General features: G+C 35.6%; 1 protein-coding gene across 1 annotated transcript; it reads right to left on the bottom strand.

The window, feature by feature from the left end:
• Positions 1–1,873: 1,873 nt before the first annotated feature.
• LOC126631166 (partner of Y14 and mago-like) lies at positions 1,874–6,303 on the bottom strand. Its single transcript, XM_050301322.1, has 4 exons — positions 5,982–6,303; positions 5,610–5,732; positions 2,611–2,841; positions 1,874–2,342 (listed from the first exon to the last, which is right to left on the bottom strand). The coding sequence occupies exons 1-4, from the start codon at positions 6,183–6,185 to the stop codon at positions 2,196–2,198; spliced, it is 705 nt and encodes a 234-aa protein (XP_050157279.1). The 5' UTR covers positions 6,186–6,303; the 3' UTR covers positions 1,874–2,195.
• Between the last annotated feature and the right edge of the window lie 10,209 nt (positions 6,304–16,512).

The following is a 16,512-nucleotide window of genomic DNA, read 5'->3' as shown; positions in this document are numbered from 1 at the left end:
ATTAAAATTTTGATGCGGGTGGAATGCATATAAAAATTACATAAGAAATAACATAAAAATTACAAACGAAATTAAATAAATCAAAATATTGATGTGGGTGGAATGCGTATAAATAAATAAAAATATTGTCACCTGATCCGCTAAACTTGTCCCACTACGGAGGTTACCGGAAGCATTAGAGATGGCGTTTTCCAATAAGTAAAGGATGCGTTGAGTTGTTTCCAACGACCTTGAAGACCTTGACTAGTTCTGGCGTCTTTTCCATGTACATCGCAAAACGCTTTCGTAATTTTACTCCACATTTCTCGCTTATCCATCTCATTACCCGTAATCGGGTCATGAGTAGTGTGAACCCAACATTCACACAACGTAACATTTTCAATGATCTTCCACGAAGACATTTTTTTTCTCTTAAAGTGTAGAAAATATTGAAATGTAGATACTATAGAAAGTGTAGAAAATATTGAAATGTGGTGTAAAGGTGGAAGATGAGGGTTAGGTATTTATAGAAAAAAAAAACATTTTAAAAAAAATTTGTAATTTTTTTAAAATTTTATGTATTTTTTAATAATATTTATGTATTTTTTAATATTTTTTAATAAATTTTAATATAGTTAATTAATCTGGACCGTTGGATTTGAAAAATATTCAAATCCAAGAGCCAGGGAGTTGCCACGTGGCCAACGGTCATATTTCTGACCGTTGGGCCTTTTTTTATTATTTTTTATTTTTTAATTTTTGTGAAAAAAAACGTGGACCGTTGATCTGTGATCGGACGGTCTATTTTAAAAGTAAAATTAAAAATTTTTTTACTGTTGGAAATCCAACAGTCTAGAAAAACTAGCCGTTGGAAATCCAACGGCAGAATGTGAGCCACGTTGCCTACTCGGGGAGAGTTCTGAGTGCACCTGCAACGCGGGTCTGGCCTCTGAAAGGTTGTCGAGCACTCGCGCCACGGCCCTGTGAAACGCACGCGCCAGGCAAACAGCCCGGCTTCTTGGTCAATCTCTTTTGGGCTGGCCCAAAGACTAGCTCGGGCTGGGTACCAGTCATGTTGAAGGGGTGGACTAAATTGACAGGGTGCTGGCCTTGTTTTTAGACAGGGTGCTGGGCAATGTCCACTCCGGTGGACTTGCTCTTAGAGTAGATAATATTATATCGTTTGTTAAAAAATAAAAAATGTTCCTTGAAGGTTTTGGTACTCAAAGGGGGGAGCCCTCTGCTTTTAGGCTTTTGGAGGAGGAAGCCCCATGTAACTAGCAGGAGTAATTCTGCATCCTCGGCCTGGCGGGTGTTTTGTCAGACCGATCTTAGGCCTTCCACAGTAGTTCGGAAAATGTAAATGTAATAGCAATATATTAGACTTATGAGTGATAGTTATAACATAAATGAGTTGGGTTCCACTATTTTTGTGTTACATTTCTGTTGAACAATGAACAATCAACTCACTTTTTTTAAAAGTCAGCGGGTCACTTTTTGAATTTAAATGGACTACCTAGATTTTATGAGACTGAAGGTCAACGGTCCATCTTCTTCCAACGGCTAGTCTCATAGTTATTAAACTCACTAGCATGAATCAAACTCAAGCAGCTTGATTCCCTATATATAAGTATCACACTCACTCAAACCACTGTAAAAGGCCTCAGGATTTTTGTCTGATGGTTGTATACAATGGCGAATCCAAAGATTTAACCTTGTCAGGAAATTTTCAATTCTTTTATTAAGGCATTTAGTCGAACACTTAGTGAAAATGTCGTTAGCTTCTTAGTTTTATCAACAACTTCGAAGGCCTAATGTCCAGCATTACCTGCCAAGGCATTTTGAGCATCACTTGCCAAGGCCTGCTGCTTGCTTTAGCAATTGTAAACCTTAGTTCTTGACTCAAACATTGCTTATGAAGAGAATGAAGTTGCATAATCTTTCATACAATTTTCCATCCTGCAGCAACGCGCAGACATAAATTTCTAGTGCTTTTACTAAATAAGGGTAATTACTATTGCCTAGAGGTTGATCGATGCAAGGGAGCGAACACCCATTGTACACGTGCAGGGCTTCGATTTGGAGCAGTAGGTTCATTCCAAATAATGTGTATGAAGAGATGAACCTCTTTCTAAAATCAGCATTCATGTCTTCATGAGTGAAAAACATAAACTGAAAACGAAACGTGGTCTATTGGTTCTAACACAAACCCTCGTTCACAGTGCGGCCGGCTCAGCCTTCTTTTTATCCTCCAAAAGCTTAAGCTCCTTACGCCAACCCTCCAGTTTCGTCAACTTCTCCAACTGCTCTGACTTGATATCTTGCTGATTAGTTTTCTGCTGTTGAGCTTCTGCAAGTCGAATCTGCAATGGTGAACCATAACATAAGAGAAAACGTACTGCATAGGTTTTCAAATCAGGTCAAGATTGTAGACTTAATCAAAACTGATATGTAAAAGTTTTAACTGAATCTGATATCAAAAGAAGAAAATCATCTTGACAAATCCACGACACGCAAAAAGGAAAGAGATGCATATTCTAACCTGCAAATAATTTCCATAATCTGCAGAACACAGATGGTCTATATCATTTAAAGGCAAGGATAAAGGGTTAATTAATTATAGTATTATACCTTCTTTTTAAGAGCTCGAATTCTTTTATCTATATCTTGAGCTGGACCAGCTGGATTCGAATCCTCTGTTGAATCAGAGGGAGGGGTAACTAAAGGAGGACTAGAAGAAACACCTAGCTCGTTCATCTGAGATGCCAATGACTCGACAGCTTCTGATACATGGCCTAAATTTTCGACTTCTTCTTCCTTAGTTTCCCCACTTTCCGAGGTTTTCTCCTTTTCAAGAGCAGCCTGCAGAACACAGACAAACAGAGGAAAACAAGCAGCTTGAATAAAACTAGTAAATTTGCAAAACTAAGCTGTAATTTCAAATTACAGATAAACATTGATTCCAAAAAACTGTGTAATTTCAAATTACAGATAAACATTGATTCCAAAAAACTGTAATTTTACATAACAGTAATGATAGCAATGCCTGAGTTCAGAAAATTAAGCATTGCTATATTGAAAATCTCTTGCTCAACTTAAAAGCAAAGCTATGTCTAAAATCGAGAATCCCTTTGTACACTTCTGTGTTGTTAGCAAACAAGAACAAAGAGAATTCCTATTACTTCATAAATTAGTTATTCCGATACATGGATAAACCTCCCCATCAACATTAAGATGAAAAGGGACAATTACCTATCATTTTTGCTCCTTTATAACATCATTACATCATAATTTCTGCCTTGGAAGCCAATATCGTAAGGGCAGTAAGTTGAGAATGTGCGATGGCAATGTATAACATTTAACTTTGAGCGGTATAAATGGATCTAGAATGGGAGCAATCGATGATGCGGTCACCCAATCAAATTTTCAAAACTTTTACTCCTCAAATATTCAAAGTTTTTGAAAGTTTCAAGAAGGAACCACTTTAAATTGACCAGTTTTGGCCTTCGTTGCAAATTCTTTCAATTCAATTTGTTTCACAATCACTGGGTCACTCAGTATTACAGGATCAAGTGACTTTCCCTTCAGCTCATGCTATCCATTTCAGTCTCTAGTTAATGGTGTTGAGAATGAGTCCCACATTGATGGGAGGAGGGACCATGCATGGGCTTATAAGAGGTTGGGTTACTCCCCATATTGTCAATTGGTTTTATGGTGGAACCTCAACTTTCTTCATGGTATCAGACTAGGTTGTCCCACGTGTGAAGCCAAACGGCCACACGCGCTCCACGTTACCTAATTATGTTGTTCACATGTTAAGCTTGAAAATTCGCCACACGTGAGGGGGCATGTTGAGAATGAGTGGGAGGAGGGACCTTGCATGGGCTTATAAGAGGTTTGGCTACTCCCAATTGGTTTTATGGTGGAACCTCAACTTTCTTCAAATAGAAGACAAATGCATGGGTTATAGGCTAGAAAATAATGATCATGGGTGTTTGCAATTTGTGTGGGGTTGTTCCTAGGGACGTTGGCACCTTGGTTGTTGCCAGAAGATACTTCCACAATGGTAACAGCTATAGTTTTATGCTTGTAGCTGTTTAATTTAGCATTTGGAAACCAATTGCGTGAATTCAGTTTTTGCATCAATTGAGCACTAAAGTAAGCACTGAAACAGCTCCTATGGACATCGATTGAATATAGTGACGGCAAAGTTGGTCTTGAAAGAATCAGAAGGTTTCTAGATCATGACATGGTTTATGTGGGCTGCTGTTGTTGTCTCAAACTCAATGTCCTCATGAGGCACTGAATCCATTATAACTATTTTTTAAAACTCGTATATTCTGTCACAATCTTGTCTGTTCTGTCGACCTGTTTGTTGTGCTGAGCTGTTAAGCCTGAAGGCATGGAAATCCAGGTCCAGCAGTAAAAGCAGAGAGAAACCTACCAGCCAAATCCATTATGATAAACAAGAACAAACCAAAGGGATCTCTCACTCTCATCGTTAGCTCTAAAACCCTTTAAAAAAAAGGTGACTTCGGTGCCACTTAAGAAACCCTACAGCCAGTTTAAACAAGATCAGAACAGTATTTGCTTCTAATCCTGTTTTATTCACACCCCACATATGCTACAAATTGTAAACTCCTCTCTCTCTCGTGGTCAGCACCACTGTAACCCTTACTTCCCTAAAGCTTGCATCAATAACCTAGGTAGTTAATGTTCATATACTGATGCAATGGAAACCCTCATTAAAAATCATTAGTAATACAAATAGAGTAAAAAATCACATCAAATGCATTTTCTGTTATTCCTGTTTAATTAAGCTTTTAAAAGCACCAAAGTATAACCTACAACCATAAATCTTTTGACCAAAATAAAAACAGAAACAAAATGAAAGGAAGAAACATACATAGTGGGAAAAATCTATTGAAAATATAAGTAAAACACTTTCCTAATCGTTGGAGTAAAAGTGCCAGAAAATCCCCCAAGATGTACAATTGTAGAAATAGAAAAAGATCCAATCATTTCAAAGCTTCTACATAGGATATTAACATACATGGCCTTCATTGTGCATCCTCCACAGCGCTATTAAGAATAGCTTGGGAGAAGAAAGAAGAACGCAATTCAAAATTGCTTCCCTATTCATGTTGGTTTCACAAGAGAGAAGGAGCAAAATTTAGCCCCACTTCAGATGACGTGCTACTTGCAAGACTAATCTAACAGATCATCCGTTCATCCATAAAGCATTACACTTCAGATGCTTAGCCTTGGTTTTTGTCATTGCCAGACATGTATCAGTTCTTCAAATGTTGGCAAACTCATTAAAGGGTAGATAGTAAGAAATGTGAAGAGAATAGAATGTTGTTTTTGCTTTTGTTTGAAATTCAAAATAGCTCCCAAGTTACAGAAAAGTTCTGGCTTTTGGGCAAAGCGTGACAGCAAAACTATGATATCAAACCGCTCCTCATGAGTAGATTTTCGAGCTTTGCACCAGAAAATCAAAGAACAAAGGAAATTCGCTAAAACCTACTCTACAAATTCCATTTAGCAACAAAGTACAATGATCAACAAACAAAACAAACCGAAGAGCGGTAAATAAGTTTTATGCAATGGCAGCTCAATAACAGACATACCTGTATCCGCTTCTCCTTTTTTCTTTCGTTCCTCTTTACAGACTTAGTCTTGGGTTTCGCTGTATCAACGGAAGTATCATCATAACCCGGAGGTCCAGCCACTGAGGCCATCTCCTTTTTCCACTGCATTACAAAAATGAAAACCCCACCCTGAGCTTCCATTCAAAACCCAACTTCACTAAATTCAAAAAACTAACTTCTGACATTCCCAGCTTCCACAAACAATCAAACCGAAACGATAAAACACGGGTTTATGAAAAGATTCAAACTTTTTCACTTTTCCTATGATTTCTACCAAGCAGCCAATCATTGCAACTGAGAGTTTTGTGGGCAAAAGGCAAACAGGTTTAAAGAGGGAGAATGATATCATACCAAAGCACCTTTGGATTGGTAAATGGCGACTTCCTCTTGGGGAACATATCCAGCCCGAATGCGGATGGGTTTACGGAGCGTACCGTCGGGTCGTCGGGTTGGCGCCAGAAGCCTCTCCCCTTCTTTTAGGGTTTTGCTAAGCTCCGCCAATTTCTCCAGCGGCTGATCTTTTCCTCCTCCGCTTCCATTGTTGCTGCTTGCCATGGCTGATTCACAACCCAAACAATCCAGTGATCAGATATGATGGGTTGGGCTTGTTTTCCTTTTTCCACAGAGAGCGAGCGAGCGAGCGAGCTGGTACTTTAAGCTTAGGTGGCTACTTCGCAGGTTTCTTTAGCTCCAACTAGGTTTTAGTGGGTCTACCGATCACCCCGACTAACCTACCGATATTGGTTGGATTTTACACATTAAAAATTTTTATTTTTGGGCAAAATTTTTATAAAACTTGAATTGATATAACTCTTTATTTTGATATTTGAGTTTTGAAATCGATAGATATGATCCTTGAATTTGTTTACCATAAATCATTACAATCATTCTGATAAAAAATTCTATTAAATAAGGATCAAAATGACCAAAATAACCTTAATTTGATTAAAAAATGGAATTTTAACGAAAAGTATGTGGTAATGTTCATTTTTACGAAAAACCACATTTTTACACTAAAAAATAAAACTTGGTACTATTCATTTTACCCTTTATTTTGTCCTTATCGTTAAAACTCAAAATTTTTAAACTTTTTTCATTAGTTTTCCTTAGTTTTCCTTTTTTAAAAAAACCCCAAATGATTTGACAAAAATTATGTGTATCTTTGTCATTTTATCTTTATTTAATAGAAATTTTTCACGAAATGACCAAAATGATTAATGGTAGACAAACTCAATAACCACTTCTATCAATTTCAAATCTCATGATTAAAGTGAGGAATTATGCTAATCTTATAGATCATTTTGACTTTTTAGCAAAATTTAACTGTCTGTTTAATAAGTGGGTTATGTTGAGTTGAAGTATTATTATTTCGACCAAAATTAACTCACTAAAGGACAATAATTCTTTAAAATGTAATGTATATTATGTACATCTATACATAAAATTTAGTAACTTTTACATGCATTTATATACTAATGTGTGATTTGAATAGTGAAATTTATGTAATAGTAACATGTGGTGATATAACAAACATTCTATTCATATGATTTGGGTCTAGTTTGACATAAGGATTGATTATTTATCTCTCATACTTACATTAGAAATAAGAATAACATCAATTAAGCTCAATTTATAAAACCGGCCCAACCGAACCTGCCTAAGAATGATTTGAGTGAGTTGGGTTGCCAATGTTCTTGGGTAAAAATGGGTTTGAACAACTCCAACCCGAACTTAGGGTTGGCCAACAGATTAAGGTCTAACCCAACCAACCCACCCAATGCACATCCTTACTTCCAACCCACCCAATGTTCACCTTACTTCCAACATCCAACGAAGCAAAAGTACTGATGCGGGAAATCAATGGTAACATCCTGGCCCCATTGAGTAAATGAGCCCCGCAACAATTTTTTATTAAATATTTTGTCAATAAAATAAAATATAGTTCTCTTAGACTCTATGATACAAGCAAATTATAGGCAACTTTAGTCGATCTTAATTCAACAATGGATGAAAAAAGTTCAACATAAAATATTAAAAGATCACCTACCGTTTGATATAAATCAAATGGTAGGCAACCACAACTTTCTTGAATTATGGAATCTAAATAATGACACACCAAGAAAATAATACAAAATACATTCTATTGAAAAAGAGCAAGTGGTGGATGATCACAATGGTCGTGTATAGGTTTTTTTTTTCATGAGATATTTACTTGTCTCCCACTTATTATTAAAGAATTTTTACCGTTTGAACATCATAATTGGAACCGTTTTTCTTTTTATCATGATTTAAAAATCATATTTGCAAAAAATCATTCAATTTAAAAATGGTTTAGTCATCTATGCGTGTTAAAACTTAAATCAATTAACAATTTTGGTAACAAGTAGCATCCTTATGATGCGCTATCCATTTGTTTTAATCATATGAATGGCTAAACGGTCTTCCAATTGAATGATTATTTTTAGATATGATCTTTAGATGATGATAAAAAGAGTAAGTATTTCTAATTATTCTGTTCAGACGAAAAATGTTCGTTAATTATAAGTGGGGAACAAGTAAGTCCTCCCATGAAAGGACACAAGCATTATTATTAAGGAAAATCAATGAAAATGACTTCAAAATTTTGAGTTTTAACAAAAAATCATCCTATAACTTTATTTAATAATAAAAATAAGATAATGAAAAGTGTATACAGTAGCACGCCCCTGCTGGTCATATTCAGCCCAGTTCTTATCTTGGCTGGGAAGGTGAGGGAGATGAAGGACATCTTCGAACCGGGTTCGTTCTGAAACCTCTTGAACCATTAGTACGAGAAATTTGTAGTTGTGACGAGAACACGGATGGTACACCACGTGTTTTTATATAAGTGGTGGAAAATTTTAAGTTTTAAGTTATTAACCTTTTAACATACATATCCCACCATTTATATAGGGACACGTGGTGTACCATCTCCTGTGATGGTCACACTGAAAAATCTCTCCATTAGTACATGATCATGCACTGCCACATGTTGTAGATGGAGTTGGAGGCCGTCACCGCGATGTGGGACAGTCGCTTTGAGCTCCCTGATTTGCCTCGCGATTTGTGCATTGGCATTTGGATGATGGGGTTCATAACAATCGACGATGAAGAGATTTGTCAGTGTGACCGTCACACGAGGTAGTACACCACGTGTCCATGTAGAAATAGTGGGTTATGTGTATTAAAAGGTTAATAACTTAAAAATTAAAATTTTCCACCATTTGCATAAAAACACGTGATGTATCATTCGTATTTCCGTCACAACTCAAAATTTCTCTTGATGATGATGATCTTTACGGACCGGGAAGGTCCTGCTGGAGTGGTGAACTGGCTGAGATGATGATGTTGTACTGATGTGGAAGGTCATGAGTACGGTGAAGAAGAAATTCCCACAGCCCAATTTTTTACTCTCTTTAAAGCTTTCTCCCTCTAAAAATGGAGACCAGAGAAAGTCGCATGCGTGTCCATCTCAGTACTAGGTGAAGATGGGGGCTGGCTCTGGCCTGGACCTTTCATTAGAGCAACTCCAGTGTAGGAGCCCTCCCCCCAGGCTATTCACTATTTAATCCACCCAATGAACAGTAATCGCATTTAATAAATAGTGCATTCCCCTGGCAATTGTCTTTTGCATCTCCACCCCTGCACTGAATAGCCGGGGCAATTGGCAATAAAATATTAGTATTTTTTTTATTTATAAAATAATACAAAATCATTTTTAATTGTTTTCCTTTTTCTTTTTTCCTATTCCTTTTCCATTTCATTTTTCCAAACTCAACCGACAACCATTCTCTCATTTTTTTCCAGAACACTCTTCATGTTTCCTAGCCCTCTGTCTCTCCTTTCTCTCTCTCTCTCTCTACGACGCAACCCCCCTCATTTCTGAAACCTCTCTCTCTCTTTAATCTCTCTCATTCTCTTGCATGCATCATCAGATCACAATTTTGGTGCCGAAATCGCATGCTCCGAATCTTCCGTCAGCTCCTTCTCCTCCTCCACCGTGACCACCGCTGGAGCTGGAGAGGATGGGATAGTGGACGAGATCGGCAAGATGTTGGAGGAGTTCGAGGCTCGACAGAAAAAAAAACATTAAAACAGGCGTCTGACGTCAGCTAACGTCAGACCCACCTCAGGCTCTCGGGCCGGCGAGAATCGACGGGCCTGGCGCTCGGGGGTGCTCGGGCTCCCTCGCCAGCCAACGCTGGACTTCCTCCCTCGGGCAATCAAGCCCTGTTCCAGAGCCTGTCCCTCGAGCAGGAGCTCCCGCTGGAGCTGCTCTTAGATTTGGCCTAAACTTTTTGGGGCTGGCCTTAATTATGTTAGGTTGGTCAGTTACTTTTTCTTTATTGAAAGAATTAGTTAGTTAGTTAGTTAGTTTAATCAAAAGAAACTTGGAGAGGAGAGGTTAATTATGATCTTAATCTACAAGAAGTATTATTGGCATTCTAAAAATCTCATTATACACTCCTTATAAGTGTATTTTTTTGTCCTAATATAGAAAGTTTGGATTGTAGAATAAGATTTTTGGAGTGCAAATAACAATTTCCTAATCTACTCGTGTTTAGTTTTAGAATCAGTGTAGTTCATAAATAATTAGTCTTCAGTTTTGAGAAATAGTGTTTAGTTTAAAAAATAATGCAGTACCGTTCAGTTTTAGAAATAGTGTAGTATCGTTTAGTTTCAAAAATAGTGTAATACAGTTTAGTTTCAGAAATCGTGTGTGTGATAAACGCGCGGGGTCCTGCGCATCAAGTTTTTTTTAACTTTTTTCTATTTTATTTTTTATTATATTAAACTTTTATCATTTTCATTAAAATTTAAGTCATTTTTATTAAAGTTTAAGTTATTTTCTTGAAATAAATTTATATAATAGTATTTTGTTAAAATAAACTTAATTGCCCTTTTCATTAAAACTCTCTTATTTTTTTCGTTGGTTTTAAACCAAGTAATAATATTTTGGCTTCCACATACCTAGGCTTCAAAACTATTCATCATGCATTTTAACACTTTTACTTTGGTTTTTTCTCTTTTATAATCATAAAGAAATACTTTAACTTAGATGTCGATGAGGGAAGGTGGTTCATATCTTTTTTCGGGTAATGCTTGTGAACAAAATCTTGTAAACTAAATAATATGAAAGTAGATGATTGAATTATTATTTAAGTATTGATTAACGTGCTTATTTCTATTGGTGACACATCATGTAGTTTACAAATTTAGTCTACCTAGCTTTACTTTTTTTTTTCTTTTCTTTTTTTTTTCTTTTTTTATCTTGTAAACATTAACATCAGGTTTTGTTGAAATCAAATTTGCACATTACCGTGTGTAGTGATGGTGTGTAAACTTGACCACCTGTATGATGGGTTGGGCTTGTTTTCCTTTTTCCACAAAGAGAGAGCGAGCGAGCGAGCTGGTACTTTAAGCTTAGGTGGCTACTTCGCAGGTTTCTTTAGCTCCAACTAGGTTTTAGTGGGATTTTACACTAAAACCTATCGATATTGGTTGGATTTTACACATTAAAATTTTTTATTTTTGGGCAAATTTTTTTTAAAACTTGGATTGGCATAACTCTTCATTTTAATATTTGATATTTGAAATCGATAGAGTTGGTCATTGAGTTTGTTTACCATCAATTATAATCATTTCGTGAAAAATTCTATTAAATAAGGATCAAAATAACCTCAATTTGATTAAAAAAAAGAGTTTTAACAAAAAGACCGCGGTATTGTTCACTTTTACGAAAAACCATATTTTTACACTAAAAAGTCAAACATAGTACTATTCACTTTACCATTTATTTTGTCCTTATCGTTAAAACTCAAAGTTTTCAAGCCATTTTCATTAGTTTTCCTTTAAAAAAAATCAAAATGATTTGACAAAAATTATGGATATCTTTGTCATTTTATCTTTATTTAATGGAAATTTTTCACGAAATGACCAAAATGATTAATGGTAGGCAAACTCAATGACCACTTCTATCAATTTCAAATCGTATTATCAAAGTAAGGAATTATGCTAATCTTATGGATCATTTTGACTTTTTAGCAAAATTTAATTGTCCGTTTAATAAGTGGATTATGTTGAGTTGAAGTATTATTATTTTGACCAAAATTAACTCACTAAAGGACAATAATTCTTTAAAATGTAATGTATATTATGTACATCTATACGTAAAATTTAGTAACTTGTACATGCATTTATATACTAATGCATGATTTGAAAAGTGAAATTTATGTAATAGTAACATGTGGTGATATAACAAACATTCAATTCATATGATTTGGGTCTAGTTTGACATAAAGATTGATTATTTATCTCTCATACTTGCATTAGGAATAAGAATAACATCAATTAAGCCCAATTTATAAAACCGGCCCAACCAAACCAGCCTAATGATTTGAGTGAGTTGGGTTGCCATTGCCAATGTTATTGCGTAACAATGGGTTTGAACATCTCCAACCTGAGCTTAGGATCGGCCAACAGATTAAGGTCTAACCCAACCAACCCACCCAATGCATCCTTACTTCCAACCCACCCAATGTTCAAATCAATGTTAACATCCTGGCCCCATTGGGTAAATGAGCCCCGCAACATTTTTTATTAAATTTTTTGTCAATAAAATAAAATCTCGTTCTCTTGACTCTATGATACAAGCAAATTATAGGCAACTTTAGTCGATCTTAATTCAACAATGGATGAAAAAAGTTCAACATAAAAAATTAAACGACCACCTATAGTTTGATATAAATCTAATGGTAGGCAACCCCAATTTTCTTGAATTATGGAATTTAAATAATGACACACCAATAAAATAATACAAAATACATTTTATTGAAAAAGAGCAAGTGGTGGATGATCACAATGGTCGTGTATAAGTTTTTTTCATAAGATATTTACTTGTCACCCACTTATTATTAATGAATTTTTACCGTTTGAACATCATAATTGGAATTTGAAACCGTTCTTCTTTATCATGATTTAAAAATCATATTTGTAAAAAATCATTCAATTTAAAAATTGTTTAGTCATCTATACATGTTAAATCAATTAACTATTTTGGTAACAAGTAGCATCCTTATGATGCACTATCCATTTGTTTTAATCATATGAATGACTAAACGGTCTTCCAATTAAATGATTATTTTCAGATATGATCTTTAGATGATGATAAAAAGAGTAAGTAGTTATATTTAAGGAAAATCAATGAAAATGACTACAAAATTTTGAGTTTTAACAAAAAAAAAAAAATCATCCTATAACTTTATTTAATAATAAAAACAAGATGATGAAAAGCACGTGTAATAGCACGCCCCTGCTGGTCATATTCAGCCCAGTTCTTGTCTTGATTGGGAAGGTGAGGGAGATGAAGGACATCTTCGAACCGGGTTCATTTTGAAACTTCTTGAACCATTAGTACAAGAAATTTTTAGTAGTGATGGAAACACGGATGATACACCACGTGTTTTTATATAAGTGGTAGAAAATTTTAATTTTTAAGTTATTAACTTTTTAACACACATATTCTACCATTTATATAGGGACACGTGATGTACCACATCGTGTGACAGTCACACTGAAAAATCTCTCCATTAGTACATGATCATGCACTGCCACGTGTTGTAGACGGAGTCGGAGGCCATCACCGTTGTGTGGGATAGTCGCTTTGAGCTCCCTGATTTGCCTCGCCTGCATTGGCATCTGGATGATGGGGTCCACAACAATCGATGATGGAGAGATTTTTCAATGTAATCGTCACACAAGGTGGTACACCACATGTCCCTATAGAAATGATGGGTTATTTGTATTAAAAGGTTAATAACTTAAAAATTAAAATTTTTTACCACTTGCATAAAAATACGTAATGTATCATCCATGTTCCCGTCACAACTAAAAATTTCTCTTGACGATGATGATCTTGACGGACCGGGAAGGTCCTGCTGGAGTGGTGAACTGGCTGAGATGATGATGTTGTACTGATGAGATGTGGAAGGTCATGAATACGGTGAAGAAGAAATTCCCACAGCCCAATTTTTTCCTCTCTTTAAAGCTTTCTCTCTCTAAAAATGGCGCCTAGAGAAAGTCGCATGTGTGTCCATCTCAGTAGTAGTAGTAGGTGAAGATGGGGGCTGGCTCTGGCTGGACCTTTCATTAGATTTGGCCTAAACTTTTTGGGGCTGGCCTTAATTATGTTAGGTTGGTTAGTTACTTTTTCTTTATTGAATGAATTAGTTAGTTAGTTTAATCAAAGAAAATTGGAGAGGAGAGGTTAATTATGATCTTAATCTACGTGAAGTATTATTGACACTTTAAAAATCTAATTTTATATTTCTCATAAGTGTATTTTTCTGTCCTAATATAAAAAGTTTGGAGTGCAGAATAAAAATTTTGGAGTGCTAATAACAATTCCCTAATCTACTCGTGTTTAGTTTTAGAATCAGTGTAGTACGTTTCATAAATAATTAGTGTTCAGTTTTGAGAAATAATGTTTAGTTTAAAAAATAATGCAATACCATTCAGTTTTAGAAATAGTATAGTATCGTTTAGTTTTAGAAATAATGTAGTACAATTTAGTTTAAGAAATTGTGTGTGTGATAAACGTGCGGGGTCCTGCGCATCAAGTTTTTTTTTAATTTTTTTTTATTATATTAAACTTTTGTCATTAAAATTTACGTTATTTTTATTAAAGTTTAAGTTATTTTCTTTAAATAAATTTATATGATAGTATTTTGTTAAAATAAACTTAATTTCCTTTTTCATTAAAACTCTCTTATTTTTTTTCTTTGGTTTTATACCAAGTAATAATATTTTGGCTTCCACATACCTAGGCTTTATAACTATTCATCATGCATTTTAACACGTTTACTTTGGTTTTTTATCTTTTATAATCATAAAGAAATACTTTAACTAGGCTTCATTTGGTAGCTCGAACTGTACTGACGGATAGGATAAATAGCCACCGAATAGTACTGACCAAATTAGTCGGGTGTTTGGTGCAGTATTAGACTAATGATCGTATTATTTATAATGTGTTTGATTTTATACCGAATAGGAGGAATCAAACTAAAAAAAAAGAAACAGAAACCATCACTTTTGTTCCCAGATCTCTTCGCCGCACCCCTCAAACTCCCGTCCTCTCTCTCCCTTCTTCTTCTTCCCCGACTACAGAAGAATCCCAAATAATTGTTCCCCAGATCTCTCTGTCGCACCCCCCAAATTCCTTCCCTCTCTCTCCCTTCTTCTTCCCCGACTGCAGAAGAATCCCAAATAAATTCAAATAGCTAGTTGCGGAAGAATCCCAAATTGAAATCATCTCTCCGCCACCTAGTTGCAGGGGAGGACGGCAAGTAGGCGATGAGGAAGGCCACAAAGAGAGGACGACAAGGAAGGCAACGAGGACTAGGATAACAGAGATGACGAGAGAAAGCGACGGCGACAGAAAACAACGGCGAGAGAAAGCGATGGGGAGGACGGCGATGGTGAGAGAAAGTGATGGGGAGGATGACAACGCCGAGAGAAGGCGAGAGAGAGAGAGAGAGAGGGCCGACTAATAATCTGAGTCTTTTGGTTGGTTTTATTAATCCGGCATATTCCGTGTTAAATAAACAGACCGGTTAAATTAATTCGGCGCTTATTTAGTATGAGTGAACGTCAAACACCCACTTCTGTATAACTATTCCTATCCGATCTGCCAAATAGGGCTTTAGATGTCGATGAGGGAAGGTGGCTCATATCTTTTTTTGGGTAATGCTTGTGGACAAAATCTTGTAAATTAAATAACATGGAAGTTGATGATTAGATTATTATTTAAGTATTGATTAACGTGCTTATTTCTATTGGTGACATATCATTTAGTTTACAAATTTAGTCTACCTAACTTTACTTTTTTTTTTCTTTTTTTTTAATCTTGTAAACATTAACATCAGGTTTTGTTGAAATCAAATTTGCACATTACCGTATGTAGTGGAGGTGTGCAAACTTGACTGCCTGTAAAATAGTAAACAACCCAATTGACATTGTTGGAGTATGGCCAAAAGCTCTTCTACAGTCAAATGAGTAACAACTTAAAACTCAAGCAGCTGGTAAGAGAATAAGCAAAGTGCGTAAATCCCACTAAAAAATTGTTTATCTCATCATCATTCTCTCATCTTTTACCACGTAATTAGGTAAACATGCCCTCAAACTATAGATACCAGCTTTCCACGGCCACCTATCTCTCTCTTCGGCAGTGGTCACATTATACATTTATCTGAATTACTATCATAACACATTACATAACAAGATTAAGGAAACCATTGAGGAGGATATATACGCAATATACTGATTATGCACGTCTCCCAAATTAAACTCCAAATGCTATCTTTATATGGGCATTAGAGACAATGTGAAAAAGAAAGAAAAACCCCAATTAAATTAGAGTAAAATGTAGCAATGGTTTCTCAACTTTAATCAAATTGGAGTAACGTTCCCTCAACTAAAAATTCATTACCATTGATCCTTCAACTCATCAAAATGTGTAGCATGGTCATTTTAGTCAACTTTGTCAAAATTTTGTCAGAATGAGTCATTGGAAGGACCATTGCTACAATTAGGTTAAAGTTGAGGCATCATTGCTCCAATTGGGTTAAAATTGAGGGACCATTTCTCTTGTTGAATTAAAGTTAAGCGATCATTGATACAGTTGTTCTTATTTGATTTTTCATATTTGCCCCTTAATTTAGCCTCACATGCTTGACACGTGATTCATTTTGATGGAAGTTCTTATATGGAGTTGATGAAAATGATCATAACTGCACGTTTTGATGAATTGAGGGATTAATGGTAATAGATTTTTAGTTGAGGGACCAGAGCTCCAATTATGTTAAAG

The sequence above is a fragment of the Malus sylvestris genome, chromosome 8 (genome assembly GCF_916048215.2).
Source record: "Malus sylvestris chromosome 8, drMalSylv7.2, whole genome shotgun sequence".
Taxonomy (NCBI): Eukaryota; Viridiplantae; Streptophyta; class Magnoliopsida; order Rosales; family Rosaceae; genus Malus; species Malus sylvestris.
Note: the sequence above shows the minus strand (reverse complement) of the source record. Positions and strands in the feature narration are given on the sequence as shown.